The sequence below is a fragment of the Nycticebus coucang genome, chromosome 11, assembly GCF_027406575.1.
Source record: "Nycticebus coucang isolate mNycCou1 chromosome 11, mNycCou1.pri, whole genome shotgun sequence".
Lineage (NCBI taxonomy): Eukaryota > Metazoa > Chordata > Mammalia > Primates > Lorisidae > Nycticebus > Nycticebus coucang.
In genome coordinates, this window is record NC_069790.1 from 32,237,499 (window position 1) to 32,259,323 (window position 21,825).

The following is a 21,825-nucleotide window of genomic DNA, read 5'->3' on the forward strand; positions in this document are numbered from 1 at the left end:
CTGAACCCGTCTGCCTTCCTCAGTTGCTCCTGGCCCTCAGTATCAGCTTCCGGGGATGTCCACAACCACTTGGGATAGAAGGCAAAAGTGGAATTTCATATAGAAGCTTGATTGGATCTTCAGTGACAAGCTTGCACTACCTGTGGCCCAGACATCAGCCCTGCCCAGAATTGCCAGGAGGTGGTTTTGGTGGACACCATAGGCACCACAGGGCCTACTTCCCTCTGCTGAGTCCAGCTGACACAAGCAAGCTGGTGTGTGGCCAGAGCTGGCCGGAGTGCATCAGTGGTCCTCAGATGCCTTTCCTTCCAGCTTTTTAAAAGAAAATCCAAATAACTCACTGAAATATCTCAGAGAACAAGTTTTACCAAAACGAATCCTTCTTCAGTTAACTATCAAATGGATGAACCTCTGACCCTCTCAAGTTTCTTTCCCCAGTTAAAGTGGGGAACCAGCCTGAGTTTAACCATTGGATTCACTGCAGTATCCTACCCTGAAAGCACGAGGAGATGAACATGCAAGCCGCAGGGCTGGCCTCGATTCCTGAGGGGACAGTCTGGCTCTGCCAGAAGAGGCTACCCTGCTCAATAAGATGGAAGGAAGAGTTAGGGGGCCAAGGAGATTTGCGGGAGTCTGGTTTTCCAGGTGAATGAGAAGGAAGGGGTTGGTCCAGGGTCTGGTGCTACAGTCAGAAGATTTGCAAATGCTAACACATTCCTGTGTGAGGCACATCACCATTTGTCAGTTATTGTGAATGTGTGTATTTTAAGCGATAAGATTCAGCTGGTTAGACTCTTCTGGGCAGTCCCAGTGACGCATTTCCTGTGCTGTGATTGTTCTAAGACAGAGTGGCTCTAACCACTGTGAGAAACCCAAATAAAAATTGATCCAAAAAAAAAAAAAGAAAGAAAAACAAATCATTTTATCATTAGGACATTTGTTGTTTATCACAGCTCAATTTACGATCCCCAAAAAGTAGAAACAAGCTAAATGCCCACCAACCCAGGAATGGATTAACATGCTGTGGTATATTTATAACATGGAATACTATTCAGCCATTAAAAATGATGGAGACTTTACATCTTTTGTATTAACCTGCATGGAGTTGGAACACATTCTCCTTAGTTAAGTATCACAACAATGGAGAAGCAAGTATCCAATGTGTTCAATACTAACAAAAAGCCAGTAGATGATCTAACACATGCCCACATAAGAAAAAAACTCAAATCAATTCAAGGTCCGGGAGGGAAGACACAGGAAGGAGGAGAGGAGAGGAGGGAGAGGAACGGGTGTGCTCCCACTTAATGGACACAATGTTAGGGTATATGGCACACCTCTTGGGATGGAACTCAATTATAAGAGGGACTCAACCTAACAAATGCAAACATCGTAACCTATTTCTTTGTACCCTCAAATTAACCTGAAATTAAAAAAAAAAAAAAAGTCAGACTGGGCCTCAGCTTTACATGGGGCTATATGACATAGCAGTAGACATTTGAAGAAAAGCACTAATACCATATAATATTTCAACTTACAGTATTTCAGAAAGAAATATGGCCAAAAGAAATATTGAAAGAGTAATCTCCAGCAAAGCATTTATTGACTGCCATGTAGACTTCCTGAGTAGACAGTTCTATCACCATTTCAGAGGCCTCCTGCCAAAGAGAAATGAGAAATAAAGCACTGTGACTTGGAAATAGGGTACACAGAGAATTCTTGTTCACCCTCAAGGCAGCCAATGTTTCCCAAATTTAAGGAGGAAATGTCTCTGAATGACCTACTAGCATACTCTATGCTCTTTTTCCGTTGCTTTTGCTGGTTCTGACACAGGAAAGGACCTTTAAGAAGGGTCCATGGGCCTTTTGCCTACCGTAAGACAGTAATTTTTTGTAGGCTCTGGAATATGTTCTGTATAAAACTGGGGCCCGGGGTTGGTGGTGGGTGGGAGGGAAAGAGGCCAGAGATGAAATATAGTACCAGAAGAAAGGGACAGACAGGTGAACCAACCACACAGTGCAAGGCTATTACAAAAGCATGTGGCAATGTGAGGCAGCTGTGCTAGGAAACACTAAGAACAGGCTCCTGACTTGTAGTGAGTGTGATCCGAGTGGGCATCTGAGCACAGGAGACATTTAACCAGAGTGGTGAACAACCAGTAGGAATTAGCCAAGCAAGAGGGCAGGTGGAGGAGGAATGGAAAAGGCCACTCCAAGCAGAAGAAACACGCAGCAATTTCATTCACACCTCATCCCCGCCCCCTTGTTGTAGTTGTATCCTCATGTTGTAAGGATAAGCAACTTTCCCCAGGTATAAGCCATGAAACTGAGACTTAAATTTAGCACCAAATTCCCTGTTCTCTCTACAGAACCTGTTCTGAAAGGGAATCCTTCTCATTTAGTGATATCCACACACATTCCTCACATCCTAACCTTAAGAACATCTAGGGTAAATGAAAGTGCCCTCTAATCATTCTGAGAAGAAATTAAAAATATTATAGATTCAAAGGAACACAGACATTTAGCTTCTCTTCTTCGAATCAGTGTAGGAAAACTGCACACAACATCCTACACAAACACGCACTCTGAGAGAGTCACAGTGAGGCTGGGGATTATGGCTCACACCTATAATCCTAGCAGAAGGATCACTTGAGGTCAGGAGTTCAAGAGAGATTCACGGTGAACATGAATATATGAAAGTCACTGAGAAGTCCTGCAGAAGATGAATACTCAACTTTGTTTAACTCAATGTGTCAAAAATGTAGTTGACCCTGGAAACCTCCATCCTACAACATCCTCCCCTTTTTTAGTAATACTTGTTAGTATCCCTCAGAACTATACTTTAAGGAACACCTTTAGGACATTCTGTATTAGTCTTTTTGCTGTACTGATGAGGAAATTGAGGTCCACAAAGCTTGGAAGCTGCCTCAACAGCAAAGCCAGAATCTGATTCACCAGTCTTCCTTCCAGATCAACACTCTCTCTGATAAATCACACTTCAGTGGGTGAGTTGATAATTTTGTAATTGTCGACTTGCAAATCACCCTTTTAAAAAATTATAAGGAAATCTCTAGGTGAGAGCTGAGATCTTGTATACAAACTTGAAGTATGTTAATATACACTATTAATTGCTCTTGCCATAGTTTATACTAGCTATCCAAGCCTTGCTGATACCAGTTGTTTATCTTCATTGCCTTCTCACTGAAATAATATCAATAACAACCTCTAGCTCTCTTTCTTTCTCTCAATGTGAAGGATAACATTAATATATGGATGCAAATTTCTAGTGTTTATCTTTGTATATTCATTTAAGTGGAGCCAAAGCTGAAGAAATCACTTGTTAACAAGATAATCACAAACAAATCTTTTGTGTCAAATACTCCATGGATAGATCAAATCTGATTATCACTGACTAAAACAAAATTCTTTACTTTGGAATGTGGTTGAATGAATATAACAAAAGGGGGGGAAGGGACTTGGAAATCTTTCTGTGTTTGCAAAGATTTATAACAATATTTGTTATATAAAATAAAATTATGTTTGATTGGAAATTTTAAAAGGTAATACACAAATTAAATAAATATAACTCAAGAGCAATCAGGACCCAAATTTAAACAGTATTTATGGTTAATAGCATATTAGGAAAGATCACTTAGGGTTTCTGTCTAAAAAGTTAAATATTCAGTGCCCATGCTGTGTATATTTATTGCCACTAAGGCTTCTTTATCAGCAGAAGGAGGCAAATCATACCCTGCAAATGTTTTAAACATGTAACTTTACTTATCTTCCTGTATTAATGATCCTTATGGCAGTTGTTATATTAACCTTATCACGCTGTACAACAATAAAGGAAAACTATTGTGAAGCAAGGAAAAAAAAACATTTCCTTTAATCTCTGGGAACTTTTTTTCACCTAGCAATTTTCTGATTGCCATAGGGGGACAAAAATGAAAGTTCAATTTTTACTGAGTTTTCTTAAAATCTCAAATAAGAAAATGGACATTTCCAAATGGGTGATTCATTAAGCATCATATAATATAAAGAGGACACAGATTAGTTTACCAACTAAATGGTCTAAATGTTCCTTATGTAAGTTCTGGGTTTCCCAGAGTCCACTATGGAGCCCTGACCAGGAGACAGGAAGTGGCTCCTGACAAAAGCCACTCTCTCCTTCAGGGTTCTGAATTGCCTGTTTATGGATATGATGTTACAAAAAAAATCCCATTTGCATCTCCTATGACTTCTATTTCTTTGTATGGTCTGTGTGCACATCGAGAAAATTCAAAGGCACTGTCTTTTAATCCCTTTTTAACTTTGACAGCAATACCAAACCGGATCCTAAGACCTTCTCTTCTCTCTTCTCTCAAAGTGCTTGAGAAATCACCTAATTTTATGATTGAAATTAAGGTTTTCAGTCAACTGCAAATGTTTGAGCTCAACCCCCATCCTAGCAAAATGAACATGGGCCACTACCACTCCCCTCAGGCAGGTAATATGCTTTTCTTTTTTTTTTTTTTTTTTTCTTTTCTTTTTTTCATTATCCCTTTAATGCAGAGCAGGGCTACTGATTACAAAGAGGCAGTTTGACTCCAGCAATAGGTCTTCTTCACTAATCCTCACTGTCATGGAAATTCCAGCTGCTACAAGAATAAGAGGCTCAATCCATATTTGCCAGCTCTAATATGAAATCTGTCAGAGCCCAAATTAATGAGTTCCAAATTCCTTACATCACGATAACAGGTTAAGACTGGTCAATTAATTACATAAATCCTTCTCGATTCATTGTGCGTTTGCAGCTCAGATTGTGTCTTACATTACTCCATGACACAAGGCCTTTTGGCTCCTGTTGTTCCGCAAAAAGGCCCCATTTAAGTGGAGGCTGCCTGCCACGGCAAAATGTTAAATGTCACACGTTAAATTTGCACTTTTCTATAATTGCTTTTGTTAAAAAAAAAAATTTTAAATGAAAGCACAAGGCTACCAGTACACCGCCATGCAGAGGGCTAGGATTATACTGCGTGGATCCCAGGGCAGGCAAGTATCTGTGTTTTAACTCATAACAGTTCACACAGACTCCCCAGATCTCGGTGCTCTATGGGTAGCAGAACCCAAAATGTGTGTTCATGAAAATAAACTGTATCCCTTATCTCTATGAAAACATTCAAATAGGATTCTTTACATAACCAACCTTCCCTGTCTACCAGTAAAAGCTTAGATATTTTAAACAGAGTTGATTCAGTCACCCTTCAGGAAGTACATTATACAAGTGGGTGCGTATTATATTTGCATAGGTCTTTGCCTTCAAAAAGGATGTTCCTAATAGCTTTGCTATTTTGATTTAGGTACACACCTACGGAGGGTAGAATAATTGAAGTCCCAGACGACCTCTGTAGCATCCAGACCAAAACTTTTACTTTAAACATCAAAATACACCTGGAATCACAGCTAGTTAGAACTAGCTGCAACTTGGATCTGCAACTTCCAGATTCCCAGCGCAGTCCCTTTTCACCTCACTACATTTCTTTGTGATCTTTATGCTCGTAGGTGCTCCAAACCGAATGGAACCAGTCCCGGTTGTTTCCTGGATCATCTTCTTGCGGGATAGGAGTCCTCCGAATACACGAGCGAGCAAATGATGCTCCTAAACACACGACTAAAACCTCTGTGGGTGCAGGTTCCTTTTACTGGGAACCCTAACAACCCTCCTCTACACCGGCAGCTAGCCAGATCCCCTACCAGCTCTCCAGAGGGCGGCGGCCGCCGCTGCGCTGGCCCACCAGCGCCCCCTTCTGTTCTCCTGCGTCCTTGCACCCGACGCAACCGCCACGCGCTTGTTTTCCGGGGCAAAGAACACAGCTCCGCTCCAACACCCCAACACTAACAGGGTAGGGAACTTGTAACTCCCCGCTTGTACACCTAATACACACACACGCACACACACCTACCAACCCGACCCAGGGCCGTTTCTGGGCCCAAAGACACGCACTTCTTCTCCAGCGGCCCAGACCCATCACCAGGCGCGACTGTCGCCCCCTTTCCTGACGGGAGGGGCAGGTTCACGCGACGGCGCGCCCACGGGGCAGGTTTTAGGCTCCTGGGGGAACTAGAAGAGAATGGGGTTAACTGATGTCGCGGTGCGTGAGCAGATGAAAACATTTCAGAAGCCGGGCTCGGGGGGTTGCTGCAGGGCCACCGCGTTCGTAGGCTCTAGAGGGTAACCTCCAGATTTCAGCCACACCCAGGCCGGGCAGCGCGTCGTCGCCCTCTCTCTGGCCCGGCGTTGGGGCTGGGGCCGCAGCGCCGCGCGAGCATCTGCAGAACAAAGACTCGACCGATTCCAGCCCCAGGCCGGGGAATGCTGCCCCCACCAGCCTCAGCGCTGCCGACCCGCACCCGGCCTCCGGGCGGCGGGGCCTCGCTCCACGCGCGCCCCTAAACCCGAAGGGCCCCCGCAAGTCTTAAAACAGGGAGGTCGGGAGGGTCATTAGTATTCACAGCTGCCTCCCATACTAAACCCACCTCCCGAAGCCCGTCGGCGTTAGTATTTTATTGTTAATACTTTCTTTTTTTCTTTCTCAAGCGACCAGACTTGTCATCTTCACTCTGGAAGGGGGCCCCGCGGTGCCCACGTCTGGAGCAGGTGGGGCAGGGACGCTGCGGGGCCGTGCTGTAAATCGCTGTCTTTTTGTGGTTGTTGTTCCCACTCACCACCCGCCGCCCCCCTCCACTCGGTTTTTTATTTCTTTCCACAGCGCTGTTGCTATGGGCTACCAGAGTGGTTGCCATGGGTTACCGGATCGAGGCCTGCCGGCTGGCTGGCTACCTGCCGCCCAGTCGCCGCCGGCGGCGGAGCGGCCCCGGCGGGAGGAGGCGCGGGGGAGTGTGCGCGAGCCGCGGACGCACCGCGGCCAACAGGCGGCCGAGGGTGCAAGCGGCGGGAGCACCACCGCCAGTGGGTGGGGGGCAAAGCTATAAAGAAGGCCCAGAGGTAAGAAACTAGCAAAAACACAACCACAAATTATGCCCGTGCTGCGCCTCTAGCATCAAAGACAGGCGGTTTGGGGGTTTGGAGGAGTCTACACTTCTCGTCCGGGAGAAAGGGTATTTTCCTCTTTAGCATAAGTCATTTGCATAGTGTCCTTAGATCAGAGTTTAAATTCAGCAGAAAAATTGTAGCTTAATTTTTTTTTCCTTTGAAAAGAAAGTCTTTGGAAATTTAGAGAAAGAGAAAGGGTCATTAACTACTAGAGTTTATGCAGCTAAAATAAATTAGTGTTCAATGCACTGTTCATAACAGTGATCTAGAAAAGTTTCCAGTAAGAGTAAAGAGCAATTGTGTCTGACTTAAGGGGACAATGGTGACTCGTTTCTAAAGATGCATATGGCAAAGAATAGAACCAAAGTGCTTTGTAAATATATCCAATGTTAAAGAAATTGTTGCTTACATCCTTCTAAAATTTTTGAACTCCATTTTATTAAAATGTATTAATTTCTTATGACCTTTATTTGCAAACAAAATTATATCTATGCTTTGAATGTCAAATTGCAATAACTAATTTCAGAGACCACTTTGTATTTGAAAATGTTTATATAATAAACTAAGAAAAGGTCTGTATGCCAAACAAAAACTCAAAATTGTATTAAAACAAATTGTTTCCTTCATTGAAAAGATGTTGCATTGTATTCATAGGATACCAACTAAGTAATTTAAATATTAATAGGAAAATTATTGGAAAAATATAAGGTTTTGTTGTGTTTGTCTTTAAATTTTAGAGGCTTCTCATGAAAAAGGATCTTTATAGTTCAAACACTGAAAAGCTTTTTTATACCACAGTACCTCGATAATGATGAATCCTTCAGGCACCTAAAAAAAGAGTTCAGAAGAACATCCAATTTACTGTTGGATATAACAGTAATTGTGGCTAGTTAAAATGAATTTGTTTAAACTCTTAATAGTAATAAAAAATTTTGTTCTTTTACTTTATGTCACTTATTTATATTTAAGTTTTCAATAAAATTGTGAACTAGATTTGAAAAGCTCTGGCAAGATATTTAATATGTTAAAGAAAAATAACTGGTTAAAGATAAGCATTTGTATTTTTCCCGAGTATTTTCTAAAACTTTAAATTTTAACAAGAAATATATCACTTTCTTCCAAGCGGGACTTTTAAAGAAGCCTTAAGTAACAGGTTGTTGACTTTCATTTTTGACACCAATTATATAAAATCCAGTTATAAAACAAAACATATCAGCTGGGTTTATAGGCAAATAGTTTTACCCTTTCAGAATTAGTGAGGGAATAGTTTTGTGGTGTGTAAATCATGAAGTGTTCAGGATTAGACTTCTTTAAATTGAAGTCACATTAAAACAGTGCTAAATACACCTCTATTCTATTTAGTTACATAAGTAATTATTTTCTTCTCCTGAAGAAAGTTTTATAAAAATATGCCAGAGAAAAATAAGAGACAAAGCAAGAAAACCATTGGGAGTTGAAGTTCATCTAAATATATCAGCTGCAACAAGTCTGTTTTAAGAAGCCAGCGCTGAGACAGCAAAACAACCAACCCACAGTTAAAAGCCTCAAGTATGTGCAACTGTAGTGAACACTAAGTACAGTTTTACCAAAGTTCTTCATAAAAAATTTCTGATAAAAAAACACACTGAGTTTGGGTCTAAATCAGAAGAAATTTATCCTCCTATATAAAATAAGTAATCAAGCAAAGTTGATTTTTTCATGTTTAATGTGAAAATGATCTCATGATGTTTACATACCAGATATTAGATATTACTTATCATTGATGGTTACATCATCTAAAAAAAAATGACAATTGGTGGCATAATATATGCTTTTCAAAACTGCTATAAAACAAATAATTGTGAATGCAAATACATATTGCTGAGGGGCTGGGGATTGTTCTCAAATGTCCAGATGGCAAACTTTACATGTTAGCAAGATAAGAAATTGCTAAATCTTTTCTTTTCTTGTATTAAAATAATGAAGATCCAAAACACATTAAATCAAAATATTTACAAAAATTTAATAATGATTTAGACCAAACCACAGAAAAGGACAAATTAAATAAATCATTCTTACTCTTAATTTAATTATTTTTCTGTTGATTCTTAGTTTCCTGGGGTATTTTTCTGTTTGTTCTTTGAAACAAACATTGTAAAGACTTTTAAAAAATACAGTAACTTTTAAACTCCTTGTTAAAATGAAATGTTTTTCTGTATTATCCCATTACTCTCCAATTAGGCATTTAATTAAAGCAACAAGTTATCCAGTTATGTGAAAATATCCTCCTATTAGTTTCACAGAGATATTTTGTTCCATTCAACAAAAAAGAAACTTGGGTAATTATCTCTAGAAAATGCTGCCTCATCTGAAATCTGAAGTTCAAAGTAGTTTATCTAAGACATCTAATCTCTGGGCCACTGAAAACAAACAAAAAAGACTTTTTATTAAAATTATACCAATCTTCATGTATGTGGTTAAAAATAAAGGTTTTTTAATAAATAATTAATTCTGAAATTAGCAGCCTGGCATCCTTTTCGAAATTTTGGAAATATTTTCTGGTAAAATTAAATGTATTAATTTTTAAAAGGTCCTTCTTTTGACTTAAGCAATAAGTAACCACCACTGATACTGAACATTATCTAGTGGTAAGAAACTGCACATTTAGTCAGAAAATAAATCATTAACCTATAATTCTAATTATACAATGATAATGAAAACAAATGATTTATTGCCAGAAACCATTTGTTGAAGCTGATTCTGGACAATGAAAATGTATTTCTGAAGCTATATATTGCAATTATAAGTAAAACTACTCACACTATTTCTGTTTTTTCTAAGATGTAAACATTATTTTAATACTGTATTCATAAGATACATTTTCCATCTAAGTGTAAAGTAGAATACTGGCAAGATTAAATACTCTTAAAATATGTCAGTCACACACCCAAAAGCAAAGTGTTTTGCTAGTGCACAGAAGATACCCACAAAATATCAACCACACGTCTGAGAAAGGCAGTCTGGTCTACGCTGTTTACTCTTCAAAGTGGTTAATATACACGCTGTATTTATAGTAACACTGCCCCAATGATACAAGACAGAATGACCTATCTTGATTTTAAATGCTACCTATATACCTAGCTTTTAAAATTCAATAAAACCAACTAGGGTTTGTTTTTTGTTGTTTTTTTTTTTTTTAACATATACATCATTTCATTTGAGGGCAGGATCCTGTTTACTAGTAACATTCACCTCTAAAGGACACTATTGCATTCATAGGATTTTAGCTTTATACAGAAGCTTGGCTAAAATAAGACAACATAAAAATACCACTAATAAATAACTCCATGTCTTTAAATACCTAATATCATGACAGTAAGCTTTAGGTAAGAACATATTATTAGCAAGCTTTCGTTTCTATGACTGGACATAATTTGCTATTCCTAAGATAGTAACATTAGAATTATCTTTCAGGATTTCTGTGGAGCTGTATTTATTTTACATCCATGTGAACTGCTGTCATCACTACTGTGTCCAAGCCCAGAGGATGAACTGGAAAAGAAGAGAGGGGGAAAATAATAAAAAGAGGAAATTGGTTTTCACAACACACTCAAAGCCTGAGTAACAGAGGAGAACTTTAATTATCTCCAGTCACAAAGAGAGACAGGAAATTTGGACTTTTAATTAGCCATTTGGAGTGTAGTTGGATATTTTTTTAGCTAGATAATTTAAACGCGAATAATTCAAGTCTGACTAAATGAAAGTCACATAATCAGAATGCAGATAATTGAATTTCTACTGCATTCATTAATTCAGTGTGGAGGTGTGTGTGAAGGCTACTATGATGAGCTGTCACAGCTCAATAAAATCTCAGTCAATTAATTTTTTCATTATCTTAGTATTACATCAACAAAAAAGTGAAGTATGTGTATATATCTATACACATGCATATGTGCAGGATGTGTTATATAAATACATATACATTAAATCAAAATGCAAGGAAATACCTTTCTGAATCATAATCTATATCATTTTCTTTTTTTCCTTCTTCATCTTCTTCAGGGAAACGTCTGTTCATCAAGGCAAACTTGTGAATTGCTTCTTCCACAGAATACTTAGTCTGTCCAGAAACACACGCCTCGATGTCTTCTGAATTCAGGTGGCTCTGCAAGAAGAGGTGAAGGGTGCTATCTGAAAGCAAAAGTTCATTCTGCAGGACTCTATGAAAAGAAAAAACATGAAAAACAATCAGTGAACAAGAATGGTCAGTTACAGGGCAGGAGAAAGAAAAACCATTAGAAATGTGCCACTAAAGTAATTCCTCTACTGTGGTAAACTTCACATCAATTATGTGCTCCGCTATTAAAGGAACAAAAGCATATGTTAACTTTTATTCAATTATTTGGAAATGTAGGTGAGTAAAAACATGAAGCTAATAGTTAAGAACATCTGTTAAAAGAATAACTTCAAGGACATTTCTTCGATTTAACCATCTGTTATGACCATGTGGATTAATTATGGAAATATTTTGCTTATATAGTCATAGAAATTTATTCTACTTAAAAAAATTTACTGCCAACAGCATGTCAATGCAGTGATCTTTATTGGATGGGCTGTCATGAATATCAGAACTTCCAACTACTATTAAAAATTATATGAAAAAGTTAATATATTTCTCAGTATGTTTTACATTTTAAAACTTTGTAAGTACGTTTATGTACATAAGTACATTTGAAAGGGCTCATGTGAGAGGTAGTTTTGTTTTGTTTTTAAATACCTAAAGTTGACTAGAATTTTTCTAAAATTTCAGTAGCACTGCATCTCTATGTTGTCAAAATTAACAACCTAATAAAACTGATCCCAGCCAATTTTACCATATATACTCATATATATAGTTAAAATATGATGACTTTATTATGAATGCATACTGGAAGGCATACTGGCCTTCCCACATTCCAGATCAAAGTTTATAAAGACCGTACAAATGTCAACTAGTGTATTAGAACTACATAGAAGAATAAAAACTGTGCTTTAGCAAAATCTATACATGCACAAATTCATACTATCACTGAATGTGTTTTCTCTGAAATGCACATCTTATAATGTGAAATCAAGGCAAAGTATACCTTTACATTTAAATAAAAACTGGTTATATTTTCTTAGCAAAGAATCTGACATGCAATAATTTTAGTATGTATTAATAGTTCAGTCATGATAGAACAAGAGACAGTAAGATCTGATGTAGTGAACAAAACTAGAATACTAAAACACAAGTATAATTTTGCCCAACATGGGATTTTTCATATAGAGATCTATGAAAAATAGATCATGTGTTTCAGACCAAATGAACCTTACTGTATATTCTGCATGTTTAAACAAGTAATTAGGAAAGTAAATCTCTTCGGCCGTTAATAATAATTTAGTTAAAATCCAAGGTCATTAGAATGTCCTTTTCTTCAAAATAAAAATGAATTATTTCTGTAAGACATAGTATCAAAACCAAAATCTAGCCATCCCCATTGCTTCAACAGGCTTGCAAACAGTTTGAGAAAACATTCTTTAAATATTCTTTACAAGGAAAAGTGAAACCTCTGTGCTTTTTAGAAGGCAAAATCTCAAGCAAAGCAGCTAAATACTTCCTTTCCCTCCGTGTCCTCTGCCCCGGGTTCTCCCAGGAGAAGACCATGTCACATGATAAGGATTAATTTACCAAGTACAAGTAGCTAAGTAGTAAATCCCTTTTACTACTCTTTAAGATTTATATTCTACATTTAGAAATGTTGACCATTCTTGTTTTAAATACATCAAATTAAGAGAAGAGTTATATAGCAACAGCCCATTTATATTAACTTGGAATCGCTGTAAAGTCTGAGCAGAGTGTTTTCCTGTGGCCTTCTGTCAGTGGTTTCCTGCCAGCCATGATACAAGTAACTGTTCATAGGATTATACTCACTGCTTTGTTTCTCTTGGAAATGTGATTTATTTTCTTTACAAAATAATGGGTAATCTTTAAAATTTATTTTAGATGGTTTGAGGCATTACACCACAAAAGTAATGAGCACTAATGCCAATGATATTGGACACAAATTCATTTTAGCTTTATTTCATGTCTGAAGCAATTCTACTGAGCCTTGAACTGCTCACGTGCTGTTATTAACTCGCTAGTAACCTAACACATGGGTACAGCAAACAAAAGTGATCAGAGTCCAGGTTGATCGGGAGCTCAAGGCTACTGTCCTTTTTCTTGTGCTATAATTCAATTTCCAATTTTACTGTACATTACACTCATTATTTCCCAGTGTTTTCTTTTCTGCTCAATACTGCCATCTGGAGGACACATAGGTGAAAAAAGAGGAAGGCTGAGCCAGGGAAACTCACAATTCTGAAGAGGGAGAAAGATGTCACTGGGAGACATTGGAACAGCTACATAAGCCCAGAGATCAAACAAAGCTGATCTGCTGGACACAGTTATGGTTTCTGGAATGTCCTCTCTCACTCACTGGCTAAATATATGCCACCATAGTCAGTGGCATGCATCAAGTTTTAAATAAGCAAAATAACTTTTTAATTTATGCTTTTGATTTTACAGTCAGATATTTGATTCTGAACTGTGAAATGCAGCTAGGCTAGGCTCCTGCATGTAAGCCTAGCATTTTGGGAAGCCAAGACAGGAGGATCCCTGGAGGCTATGAGTTCAAGATAAGCCTGGGCAAAACAGCAAGACCTGAACTCTACAAAAAAGTTTAAAATAGCAGCCAGGCATGCTAGTATGCACCTATAATCCTAGCTACTCAGGAGGCTGAGGCAGGAGGATCACTTGAGCCCAGGAAATCAAGGCAGCAGGGAGCTATAATTATGCCACTGTACTCCAGCCTGGGTAATACAGTAAAACCCTATCTCAAAAAAAAAAAAAAAAAAATTAAAAATGGCTCTGCACCTGTGGCTCAAGCAGCTAAGGTGCCAGCCACATACACCTGAGTTGGTGGGTTGGAATCCAGCCCAGGCGTGCCAAACAACAACAGCTGCAACCAAAAAATAGCCGGGCATTGTGGCAGGCGCCTGTAGTCCTAGCTACTTGGGAGGCAGTGGCAGGAGAATCGCTTGAACCCAGGAATTGGAGGTTGCTGTGAGCTGTCATGCCATGGCATTCTACCCAGGGCAACAGCTTGAGGCTCTATTTCGAAAAAAAAAAAAAAAAAATTAAAAATTCACAACTTTTAAAAATGTTTTCCCATCTCATTCAGCAAGGATAATTAGTTAATTTTTTTTATTTTTTGAGACAGAGTCTCACTTTGTCACTCTGGTAAGAGTGCTGTGGTGTCAATCACAGCAACCTCAAACTCATGGGCTCAAGCAATTCTCTTGCTTCAGCCTCCTGACTACCTGGGACCACAGGCGCCTGTCACAATGCCTGGCTATTTTTAGAGGTGGGGTCTCACTCTGGCTCAGGCTGGTCTTGAACCTGTGAGCTCAGGCAATCCACCTGCCTCGGCCTCCCAGAATTAGTTCATTTTGAATACTCTTTGGTTTACTATCAGAGAAGGTTGTGATTAACACCATCATAGTATTAAATCCTATTTTTTCTTTAGTCTTTATTTGTGCCACATATTCTACAAATCAAACAGCAGAAAATGAACTTCAAACTTAACAAAGAGTACTTGGTAAAATAGACAATAAAATGTCATTTTAAGAAGCCTTTCTGAAAATAAAAATATATGATTTTCAAGCCTTTTAATAATAAAGGAATAAAAAATAGTCTCTAGGATTTTAAAAATAATTTCTAAAAAAATTTCCCCGTAACAATTTTAAACAAAGTAAAACCTGCTTTTTCTTTGAATTGGACACAGTTTAAAATCTGGTTTTCCTCAACATGATTTTATTAGGTGTATTATATTTTGGTTTAGTTGAGAACAATATATAGCTATTCACGATCATTTAATCTTAGCTTAGGATGTCTTAGATCTACTGAGCCCAATTACTGACATATATACACATCTGTATAGTATGTGGAAGATCAGCAGTTTGACCTAGGAAAAAAATTAAGCCTATTTAAGTTAGTTTAAAAATAACTAGCTGAAAAAAAACAAATCTACAAATCTTCATTGAAGACATTTATGATCTGTGCTGTGGTGCCCTCTATTGAACACAAAGATTTATAAAAAGGGTTGGGGGGGGCGGGTATCTGTGTGTATATAAAACTAAGTTGTAGTGAATGTTAATTGTAGCATTTTGTAAAAAGTGTAAATATTCTTTAAATTTTTAAGAAACACAAAAACCATTATACAAAAGTCTAAAATTGTAGGGCAATTGTAGTTACACCAAAGGTAAGAATTCAGTAAAGCAGGAAAGCTGGCTCCAATTCATGAATAAGCCTATTTAAACCTAAACTGAAAAATCCCATTCAAATCTAAAATCCTGTTCAAACCTAAGAAACTAGTAGGAATTCTGTTACTCAGAGTTGGAGACTAACCAACAGTGTTTATAATTTATGTCTATAACTTTCTTTTTCCATACCTATTAGAAATGACTTCAATTTATAATTAGGGGAAAGAATACAAAAGGGGGATTATAATCATGATTGAAGAAAAATGAATATATTTGAAAAATCTCACAATCATACTGACTAAATTTAGCTAGTATGATTTCCTCCTTTATAAAACTGAGATAATATCCAACTCCTACTATTTTTCTAAGTATTGAGATAAAACATGTAAAATCTCAAACAGGTAGCAAGTGTTCAATAAATGGCAGAAATTATTATTATTTGATTTCTTGTGAAAGAATTTTCTAGGGCGGCACCTGTGGCTCAGTGGGTAGGGCACTAGCCCATATACCGAGGATGGCAGGTTTGAACCTGGCCTCAGCCAAACGGCAACAAGAAAAAAATAGCTGGGCATTCTGGCAGGCACCTGTAGTCCTAACTACTCGGGAGGCTGAGGCAAGAGAATCACCTAAGCCCAGGAGTTGGAAGTTCCTGTGAGCTGTGATGCCACAGCTCTCTACCGAGGGCAATAAAGTGAGACTCTGTCTCTTAAAAAAAGAAAAAAAAAAGAAGAAGAAGAATTTTCTAGTTCCTCTGCAAATGACCTAAAAATGAAAAAAATGCATTTTATATACACGTATACCTATACAAAGAGACATTTTGGTTTTAAAGGGTTTGAACGTATTTAGTGCTTCTGATTCACAACTTCAAAACTTACATAAAAACCAGATTTTAAATATATGCTAAAAATCTACAACACAAGCATGGTTCACATTTTAATGCTGCAGATCCTAAAGTTCCTCTACCAACAAGGTACAAGCTATTGATGTATGGCCCTACTTAATGGGTAACCAATGGCACCTCAGAGGACATGAAGCTGGGTCAGGACACATGGTACATCATGTCCACCCTCCCAAAGGGGCCCTGGGCTGGGTGGGGGAGGAGTCACAGGGACAAAAACATGGAAAGTTACTACTTGCTGGCAAACTGGATGAAGAACAGGAGAGCAGTGCATCAGAATTTGAGGAACACAGAGAGAAGGGTAAGGAGGATCAGAAGACGCCACGGAGTTTAGGTCAGGCCTGAAACCAAACCTGTGGTATTTGATTCCTTCCTTCCTTCCTTCAAACCATGTGGAAGCACCAGCATTCATTTTTTTTTTCTTTTTTTGAGACAGAGTCTCACTTTGTTGCCCTCAGTAGAATGCTGTAGCATCACAGCTCACAGCAACCTCAAACTCTCGGGCTCAAGTGACCCTCTTGCCTCAGCCTCCCCAGTAGCTGGGACTACAGGCGCCCGCCACAACATTTAGCTATTTTTTAGAGATGAAGTCTTGCTCTTGCTCTTGCTCTTGCTCAGGCTGGTCTCAGGCAATCGACCCACCTCGGCCTCACAAAGTGCTAGTATTTTTCTAAGTATTGAGCTAAAACATGTAAAATCCGAAACAGGTAGCAAGTGTTCAATAAATGGTAGAAATTATTGTTATTTGGTTCCTAGTGAAAGAATTTTCTAGTTCTTCTACAAAGACCTGAAAATGAAAAAAAAAAAAAATGCATTTTATATACACATACACCTACATCTAGCTTTCATCTTTAAAGTGAAACTCATTAGCTTGGAAACAAATGATACAGCACAAGAGAACCCCACCTCCACCCTGCCCACCACTCCCAATCCAGTTTTAATGGATCCAGCCGTAGTCTCTGAGATATATATAGTATTTCCCCACTGAAGCTTCAAGAGGACAAAGACTCCTGTCACTCTGTGCAGTCCTACATCCCTGGTAAAAAGCCTGGCTCGGAGCAGTAACCTAATAAATATCTTTTGAATAGCTCTCGGAATCCTTTCTCAGCAATCATCTGAAGGACACAACCTCACAAAATGTAAAGTCGACAATGCATGACTTATATTTTCCCACTCTACAGCAAACTGAGGCTCAAAGGAATTAAGTGACAATTCCAAGGTCACATGGCTAGAAAAAATATCAATCTCATGATTCGTGAACCAAGAGACCTGGAACAGCGCTCCCCAAGCTCCCAAACCAGGACATTTTCACTATGGCATGTGCATCAAATATAGCCTGCAAATAGTGAAACAATACAGTGTGCAAAAATAACACAGCACAAGCATATCCCGGTTGGGGCTGAATGACACTCACTAGGTCACTAATTTTGGTAGATCAACTGTGGATGGAAATGTTATGTTCAAAACAGTGAAGTGATTTCTGGTCAAAAACACATGTTCTGCGCTTAACTAGCAACATAAATTCAGAGACACACACTACTCTTTGACCTCATATAACAGATGCTGCTCCCAGTACTGGCAGGGACTGTGGGACTCACCTACCTCCCGCCTAGGCCTCACTGGTGATGGCCAGGCTTTAACTCCCCAGTGCAGCACGTAGAGTGATGGGCTACTCTGCAAACTTGAGCTGTAGGAACCACATCTTAAGGGAGAGGCTATCAGTAACTTGGGGCCTTATAGAGACAACAATTAAAATCAGAGCTGTCTTCAAAGGGAAAATGCACGGGAAACTTAAGCAGGACTTTGTTGTTTCATACTTGTATACCCTCCTTAAAATTCTAATGCAATGTTTTTGGAGGACTTGGCTCTGCTAATTGGTTCTTCTGGTCTCTTCTCATTTTGATTCCTCTGGGTCCTCTTCCTTTCCTCACTCTCCCTTAATTTATAATGCTTGATCTTTCTAGATACCTCTTTCCTCCAAAGGAAAGGCAGTATGTCAATCTAATAGAAAAAAGTATTAATATTCATGTACATACTTAATACCCAGTACAAGCCAAATGAAGAGAAGACAATATATTCTTTCAGACCAGCTCTAAGGTCTTATTTAGTGAATTCAAAAGGAGATGATTTCAGATCCTGAAACTACTAGACAAAGAATGAGATATCAGGAGACTGGGTTCTACTGCCACCTAATAGTCACATGACCTAACCTATTTCCTTATCTATAAGAAATTAGAAAAATAAGCACAAAACTACTTCATGTCTAAGTGTATTAAAACAATAATAACAACACTTAGATAGAACATGTATGGAAGATGCTATCATGAATGCTTTACATTCATTAACTCATTTAATCATCTAAATTAACTTTAGGATGTAGATACTATTATTACTGCATTTTATAGAAGAGAAAACACAGGCACAGAAGACATAAAAGAGTCGCCCAAGACCCCCAGCTAGTTTAAGAGGCAGATCCAGGCTCTGAACCCAGGCAGCCTGGCCTCAGAGTCTGTAGGCAAATCAGTGTGCTACGCTGCCTCCCATGGGATGGGCATTCTAACATTCCAAAGGGGGCAGGGGAGGGGAAATCACAGAAGTGTGAATTCAAGCAGCTTTAACCGCAGGACCCACCATCACAGAGTAATCCAGAGTTAATAATCCATTGAGACTATTCAAACACCACCAAACACTCCTCTATAGACATTCCCTCTGAAGATACAGCGTTAAACCATTCATTTAAAGGAGCCCAGAAGGGTATTAGCAGCCCACTGTAAAGCTGATTTTGGTCTGTCAATCCCAAATGTTGTAAATGAAGACAGTTTTTAAGTGCCTTTTTATAATTAGGTGCATGTTTCCTGGAAATTTCTACTTTTGTCAGCTAGGCTCCCAAGTAATTTAGATCTGCTTTATAGCCTGTATTATCTGACTCGATTAGTTCATTGTTTTCTTTCTAGAAGACTTAGTCCCAAATATGTACCATGTGATGTGAGCCACAAGATGGTGCTCTAATACAGGAAATGAACTACTGAGCTTGTCCTAGCACACATGATTAGCATTTCAGAAATAGTAATATTCTCCCCTGTATGATCACACAGCTTTTCCAAAGCATTTTGTTCACATCTCATCTGGACATGGGAGTTTCCATACACTTACTTTCGGAGGAAATCTTCCAATCCCTGCCGACGCTGATCCACATGCTGGCGATTGTTCATATTGAAAAACAAGTTTTTAGATGGAAGTTCTGGCACTTGTCTTATGAGAAAGAAAGAACACATTTTAAAAGATCAAATTAAGTGGCTTCATTACATAAAATCCCTCAAAGTGAGGGTAAATAGTGTACGATGACAATCTCACAGCTATTACACAGATATTATTCTAAATTTTATAGTTATATAATAAGGATATAAAGAAATCAGTTAGGCTCAGTGCCTATAGCTCAGTGAGTAGGGCACCAGCCATATACACCCAGGCTGGTGGGTTCGAGGTTGGCCTGCTAAACAACAACGACAACTGCAACCAAAAAATAGCCAGGCGTTGTGGTGGGCACCTGTAGTCCCAGCTACTCAGGAGGCTGAGGCTAGAAGAATCGCTTAAACCCAAGAGTTGAAGGTTGCTACGAGCTGTGACACACCACACTCTACTGAGTGTGACATAATGAGAGTCTGTCTCAAAAAAAAGAAATCAGTTAAAGAAAAACCCATCTTCAAATATTTCTGAGGTCTTTCATGTCATTACTTGTAAAAGCTGGTGGATGTCAAGTGATAAATTTTAAAATCAGATGCAGTTGCTACAAAACTAACTCAAGCTATATATTGCAATAAGAAGCAAGCCTATAAAATCTTTCATATCTTATATACCTGAATACATATACATTAAATATTAAACATAATAATAAAATCTCCTCAATATAGTCCATTTATTTATTTATTTATTTATTTATTTTGAGACAGGATCTCAATATGTCGCCCTGGGTAAAGTGTTGTGCACAGCTCACAGCAACCTCCTACTCTTGGGCTTGAGCGATTCTCTTGCCTCAGCCTCCCAAGTAGCTGGGACTATAGGCGCCCACCACAACACCTTGCTATTTTTTTTGTTGTTGCAGTTGTCATTGTTGTTTAGAAGGCCAGCGCCAGGTTCAAACCCACCTGCCTTGGTGTATGTGGCTGGCACCTTAACCGCTACAGACACCGAGCCACTCAATATAGTCTTTAAATTACTTACACCAGCAATGCGTTACTTTGTAGTCTCTGCCTCAGCCACACAAATTCTCTATATCTTCTTCGTACACAGGATGTTTTCATTGTAAAACACATGCTATTAGTCTGTAGAGAAAAATAGAAAAATATGAGCCTCGCCTAAGAAAAAAATGTTTTTCTTATACATATAACTCACAATATGATCCCAATATCCATTCTAAATGGAATTTAAACCACCAAAAATATATTTACATTTATGTCATTACTCTGAAATCTTGCACATAAACCCACCAACATAACACTGGGATAATATGAATAAGCCGTGTTGTCCCAAGGCAGGGCATGACCTGGCCCCTCTCTGCGTCCTGAAGGAGCCTCTGGCTCACCTAACTGTGAGCAGCACTACTTTCAAGGATGAATCACAAAAGTAAACAAATCCTAAGGTATAAATGTTTGGTAAGAGCTCAGAATCACCAGTTGGCATTTCAACACCATCCACATAGCTGGAGAAGCCTTTGGGGATTAGAGATATCTCCTTAAGGTCCTTCACAGGACATCACAAAAGCCTTCATTTCCTGGACACAGCCATCCCTAGCGACCATACAAATCACCAGGAATCCTGAAATCACTTTTAAACTCAAGAACAGTATTTTCCTCCTTTTCTAGCTATGAGAGGGAGTAGATCTGCACCGCCAGTAGCTGTGTAGCATCTGGTACAAACGACAGGCAGGTCAGAACTACAGGCCTGGCTCTACTACAGGGAAGTCACTTACGCTTGTTTCCTGAGTGTCAAAAAAATAAGACAAGTTAGTACATATCTGACTCACAGGGCGATTGTGAGGACTGATGATAAGCATTTGGCAAATGTTATCTATTAATATTATTATTAGTTACTAAGTGTTGGTTTCCTTCCAGCTTTCCCAAAGCAGAATCAGAAAAAGCCACCTATGCAGTCCCCATGCTAAGCTAAGCAAACATGCTTTTCCTTTCAGTAACCACAAGATAGTCTCCTTTGGGTAAACCAAGACACCAGGAAATATTTGCGTCTATTGGCTTCTGAAAATAAGAATATATCTATTCTCTACATTTATTTGAAAATTCTATTTTATAATCTCTATATTACCAAATAAGAAATATTTTTTCCCAAATTTATATTATTTCAAAAAAATTATTATTCTAGGGGCTAAGCACAGTGGCTGACACCTGTAATCCTAGCACTCTGAGAGGCCAAAGCAGGTGGATTGCCTGAGCTCATGGGTTCAATACCAGCCTGATACAGAGTGAGACTGTGTCCCCCCCCCAAAAAAAAAAAATTAGCTGGATGTTGTGGCGGGCGCCTGCAGTCCCAGCTACATGGGAGGCTGAGGCAAGAGAATCACTTAAGCCCAAGAGTTT

At 38.7% G+C, this 21,825-nt stretch overlaps 1 protein-coding gene across 6 annotated transcripts in view; it reads right to left on the minus strand.

The window, feature by feature from the left end:
* Window positions 1-8,619: 8,619 nt before the first annotated feature.
* The window catches only part of SNX10 (sorting nexin 10), a 105,635-nt gene continuing 92,429 nt past the window's right edge, over window positions 8,620-21,825 (minus strand). For all 6 annotated transcript variants that reach the window (XM_053609619.1, XM_053609623.1, XM_053609621.1 and 3 more), the window contains 4 exons: window positions 20,456-20,556; window positions 19,388-19,486; window positions 11,019-11,231; window positions 8,620-10,563 (listed from right to left, as the gene is read on the minus strand). In XM_053609619.1, coding sequence (XP_053465594.1) covers window positions 10,482-10,563; window positions 11,019-11,231; window positions 19,388-19,486; window positions 20,456-20,556 — 495 coding nt within the window. In that variant the 3' untranslated portion in view covers window positions 8,620-10,481. The remainder of the gene's footprint in view (window positions 10,564-11,018; window positions 11,232-19,387; window positions 19,487-20,455; window positions 20,557-21,825) is intronic.